Here is a 5,124-nt window from a genome sequence, read left to right as displayed (position 1 = left end):
CTGAGGATCCCCGGGAGGGAGTGAGAGAGGGGAGGAAGGGAGGGAGTGAGAGAGGGGAGGAAGGGAGGGAGTGAGAGAGAGGGAAGAGGAGGGAGGAAGGGGGAGAAAGAGTGACATGGGCTCATCGTCAGTGGCCGTTCGTGGGCGCACGTCGCCTGTGGGTGTGGACTCGTTCATGGGTGTTGTCGCGTGTCATTCGTGGGTGTTGTCGTGTGTCGTTCATGGGTGTTGTCGCATGTCATTCGTGGGTGTTGTCGTGTGTCGTTCATGGGTGTTGTCGCGTGTCATTCGTGGGCATCATCGCTTGTCGTTTGTGGGCGTTGTCGCGTGTCGTTTGTGGGTGTCGTCGCTTGTCGTTGGTGGGCGGTTGCTTGTCGTTGGTGGGCGGTCATCATTCATGGGCGTGGGCACTGGGCGTTTTTCGTGGGTGGCGGGCGTCGTTTGTGGGTTCTGGATGTTTTTCGTGGGTGGCGGGCGTCGTTTGTGGGTGCTGCGCGTTTTTCGTGGGCGCTCGTGGTCTGTGGGTCGTTGTTGTGTCCGTGGGTGGGGTCGTCATTGCATGCGTGGTCGTCTGTTGTTGTCGTCTGTCATGGCCGTTGTTGTTGTTGTGGTTGTGTGTTGTTGTGGCCGTTGTTGTTGTTGTGGTTGTGTGTTGTCATCGTCTGTTGTGGTCATGGTGGTCGCTATTGACGAGGCACGGGGGTGACGAGGCAACGTGGACGTGGTGGGTAAGCAAGAGGTTGATGGTGGTGTTGTCAAGTGTTGTTGTGGGTCGAGGGTTTGGGCAAAATTCCCACTCGCGGAATTCGCCGACGTCCTTTCTAGGAAGGAGGTCAGTACGTTGGTACATAGAGCATATAATACCTACCTATGATAATGCTGTTGTGGTGTAACTGGTAAAGTGCTTGATTTGAGTATCTGTGGCTTTGTCCATAAGGTTGAGAGTTCAATTCTGTCATGTTGCGCTTTTTTTAATATTATATAATAACAACAATAGTGACAAACTGCTGGTCCTACTGGGCTCCCTGTCCCTGAAAATTCCTACTGGACTCCTACTGGACTCCTTGTACTGGACTCCTACTGGACTCATTCCTTAAAAATCCAGCAGAATTCCACAATTCCTGGTGATTTGGGATCATTCCAGTAGGAGTTTACTAGGACTCCACTAGGACTAGGGTACAAAATTTGTATGGTGATCAGCCAGCATGAAATTTGTCCCAGTCCTAGTCCAGTCCAGTAGGATTCCGGGAATCCAGTAGGAGTCCAGTAGGAATAGGTGGGGGAGAGTAAAGAGCTCGTTGGAAGTCTTGCTCTGCTTGCCTAGTTTTTTTGGGAATCAGATTTACCCCTTCCTAACTACAGGTGGATGTTCATATAATATTTGTGAGGTGTGGATTCAGATTGATAATGAAAGATTTGTTGTGAAAGTGACTAAATAGGGTGTATTTCTTCTGATTTAAACTATACTGTGTCTACTGAAACCATCTAATGGTCATGAAATTTACATAGAACATCCAGAATGAAAAACTGAATGGATTCACAAAATTTCATGGAAATGAGAGGATTGTGGGGATACAGGTAATGGGATAGGTGTAGAGGGGTCACACTAACATCAGGAAAAAAGGTTTTGACCAATAGATCGCTGGTTAGATCAGTAGCCAATCGTACCTGGCATATTCATCAATAGCTTGGTGGGCTTCGTCATTGTGATGATTGTTGTCTGTAGGCTGTCGATCCGTCACATTGTGTAATGGGGCTGACAGAGGTGCCACTGCATCTATCAGCGGGTCTGTAGCTGCTGCCATGCGCTACAGTGGCTATCAGTACTACAAGGCCCTTGTAGACGAACAAACGGAAAGTGTCCTGACTGGGTTTTTGCACAGCTACACGAAAGGGGGGATTTTGAAATGTACTGTCTCGCTACCAGTACAGAACATGAATTGAATAATTTTGTAGTCAGTCAAAATGATGTCTTCTGATGCAAATGGCTTTCAATTTAGTGCAACGAACATTTGACAACAGAAAAGGTATCTATGTCTCTGTATGGATTCATGTAAGGGTGTGATGCGAGGTCTAAGACATTCTCTGTTGTCCAACTTCGATCTATCTTTGCACCACACTTGCCCATTAGATGACAACCCCTCACCAGTCAATCCACAGGGACTATTGCAGCGTTTCAGCGGGAGTAGTGAGTTGAGTGTTTAATGACGTGCATGCCAGTGCGAGCTTCGGGGGTGCCCAAAGGTGTGAACCATTCGATATATGCGAGGGGCTGGCAATAAGAACCAAATTGTTCAGGAAGGGAGAAGATGGCGCAGACTTGGGCAGCGCGAAGGCCTGAAACAGAATGTAAGTCATTGGAAGATATACACATGACAGATTGAACTGAACGTACATGCAATACCACCCAACGCTCGGTATTCCACGATGTCCTCTCCAACAAGGGCCATGTCAAACACTGCCGGCGCCCCTGCTTTCCTCCCCTTGCCCTTGACAGCCGGAATTGCCCTGATGCGGTTTGTGTGAATCTTCAATTCACTGAGATATTGGTTGGGGGGGAGTGAGACGATGACCTGCTTGAAGAGGTCATATGTATCATGAGCATTTGGGGTGATGTCGCAGCCAGGAATGTGTTCATGAAGGAAGGTGGTGAGTGCCGGAATGAAGTCGACAGCACCAAAGTCGGAAGCTAACCATGAGACAGGCACATTTTTGAAGGGCGCCTTCTTGGCAATCATGTACGACGTCGTGGGCACATCTAGGGTGGATGTGGGGAATGTCCATGCCGGCGCTATCATCTTCCTCCACATCCACCCCATCATCTACCCCACTCTCACGCAGCATGGCTTCAAGTCCTTTCTCAAGCCACATCACATAGCCCTCCCGGATCCACATTGCCTCTTGCCTTTGAAGCCACAGTGCCATTTGCTCCATCGGGTCTTGTTTGTTGCTAGTGCGATACGCCTCCTGCACAAACTCGATGTGCAGGCACTCGGGGGATTCGGAATTGTAGCCATCTGTGGAACCGAGGGCGTGGATGGCATTGATGTAGTGAAGAATGGCATGGAGTTTGGGTATGTTGAATTGTTCTCGAATTCCAAGGCAGATGTAGATTTCTTTGTGCTGATGAAATGTTTTCAGACAGTTTTTGAGTGCATTGAGAGAGGTGGTGGTGTGGGATTGAAATTGTGAGTAGTAAATGAAATCGATAAGAGCTCGTGCGACACTGAAGACCTCCCAGCTGACGGCGCCGGCAAGAACACCCAAAAACACCTTCTGCATTTCCTTATGCTCGGTGCCGGTCCACTGCGACACACCTGATATCCCCTTCTTGAAGTGACGAAGGCCTGGGCTTCCGGACATGGCCTTGAAACGTGCATCAAGCTCTTCCGCGCCAATAAGGGTTGTGCACCACTCGACGAGGTGGTCCTTGAACACGCCCTTGTGAAGTTGGTGGAGGAGGTCAGGTGTGAAGCATGCAAATATGTCACTAGTAGCTGCCATTTACATCATGTAAAACCTGGCATGTACCATAGAAGTTCCTGCTTAGCTACCGTGAATGAAATGAAATGAATTTTCATTCATTCATGGCAACTGTTTCATTCCAAGTCATTCTAATCTATTGCCGTGGAGAATGAAATACTTTTTGTTTCATTTCATTTCATTTCAATTTTTTCTTCATTTCTACTGACAAGAATGAAATTTATTCTGTTTCATTCATTCCTGGCGACTGTTTCATTTTTTTAATTTCATTCCACCATGGCAACTGTTTCATTTTTTGCTTTATTCTTCTGTTTCATTCATTCCTGGCGACTGTTTCATTTTTTTTTTTCATTCATTGCCATGGAATTTTCATTTCATTCTTTCCAGGCAGTTATTTCATTTTTGTTTCATTCTTTCAGGCAACAATTTCGATGTTTTAATACACATCTAAATAAGGAAATAATATACAATTATGCCTGATATGTGTTGTGCCCTACTGCAGTGGTGTGGGAGGCCATATGGGGGTATTTTTGCATTTGAGGCTCAAATACACAACAAGATAGGCATGCTGTTGCCAAATAAGGCACTTAAATATTCTGTATCAATTACATAATCATTTTCCCACCTCTAACAATGAAATAGGCACCTGAGAAGAATGAAGCAAGGAATGAAACAGTCGCCATGGTGGAATGAAATAAAAAAATGAAACAGTCGCCAGGAATGAATGAAACAGAATAAATTATCTAGAATGAAACAGGTGCCGTGAATGAATGAAAATTCATTTCATTTCATTCACGGTAGCTAAGCAGGAACTTCTATGGTACAGCTCAGGAGTACATGATGTAAGTGGTAGCTACCAGTCAATATGTCGCAGTGGGGGAGATCAGCCCAGAATGGTGAGTAAACAGCGCGCAATCCCCCGTTGTCGAACTCCTTTGGATCCTTACTGCTCTTGTGTTCGTCTAGTATCTCCAATGTGGCCCCAACGTCTCAAAAAAGCGATTCGACCGGACTGCCACACTCGTCTGGATCAACGAGACAGCGTGGGCACCGATTTTCTTTACAGCATGCAACCAGGCACTGCTCTGGATAGTCCACTTCAGTCACCCATTTTTGGGTACCTATGAGGTACATCAATTCCTTGATTTAGGGTACCTTGGGGGTACCCATTCCGGGGTGGTATATGAGCTCCATACCAATACCATGGTACCATGGAATGGAAAACCCATACCATACCCCACTCATACCAATACCATGTTACCATACCATACCAATACCATGTCACCATACCATACCATGTCCTGTTATACCATACCAGATGGTATGATGTCACTTCATACCATCATACCAAAGCTGTCATAGGGTGTCTGGGGTCCTTTTCCAAAATATATAAATTATTTCTGCAGGCTGCAATACTGGTCCATTGGGTGCCATTTTTTGTGGGGTGGTTCTCCAGGTTTTTCCTGAGATATTAGGCTACAAATTGAGGCCAGATAGTCCAAACCATCTATTGAAAATGAGTTGAAATAGGCTTTATCCCAGCTTTCCCATGCATCCAAAGCCATTTAATGATACATATCTTTCCCAATCCTTTCTATTAGAACAATATTCATCCAAATCAAACAAAACCACATCTATTGT

At 46.2% G+C, this 5,124-nt stretch overlaps 1 protein-coding gene across 1 annotated transcript; it reads right to left on the bottom strand.

Moving 5' to 3' along the window:
• Window positions 1–2,176: 2,176 nt before the first annotated feature.
• Window positions 2,177–3,504, bottom strand: LACBIDRAFT_332982 (uncharacterized protein; the record flags this gene model as incomplete). Its single annotated transcript, XM_001887512.1, has 3 exons — window positions 2,177–2,337; window positions 2,396–2,758; window positions 2,838–3,504. The coding sequence occupies 3 exons, from the start codon at window positions 3,502–3,504 to the stop codon at window positions 2,177–2,179; spliced, it is 1,191 nt and encodes a 396-aa protein (XP_001887547.1).
• Between the last annotated feature and the right edge of the window lie 1,620 nt (window positions 3,505–5,124).

This window comes from Laccaria bicolor, genomic scaffold (assembly GCF_000143565.1).
Source record: "Laccaria bicolor S238N-H82 LACBIscaffold_46 genomic scaffold, whole genome shotgun sequence".
Taxonomy (NCBI): Eukaryota; Fungi; Basidiomycota; class Agaricomycetes; order Agaricales; family Hydnangiaceae; genus Laccaria; species Laccaria bicolor.
This window is presented reverse-complemented; position numbering and strand designations above follow the sequence as displayed.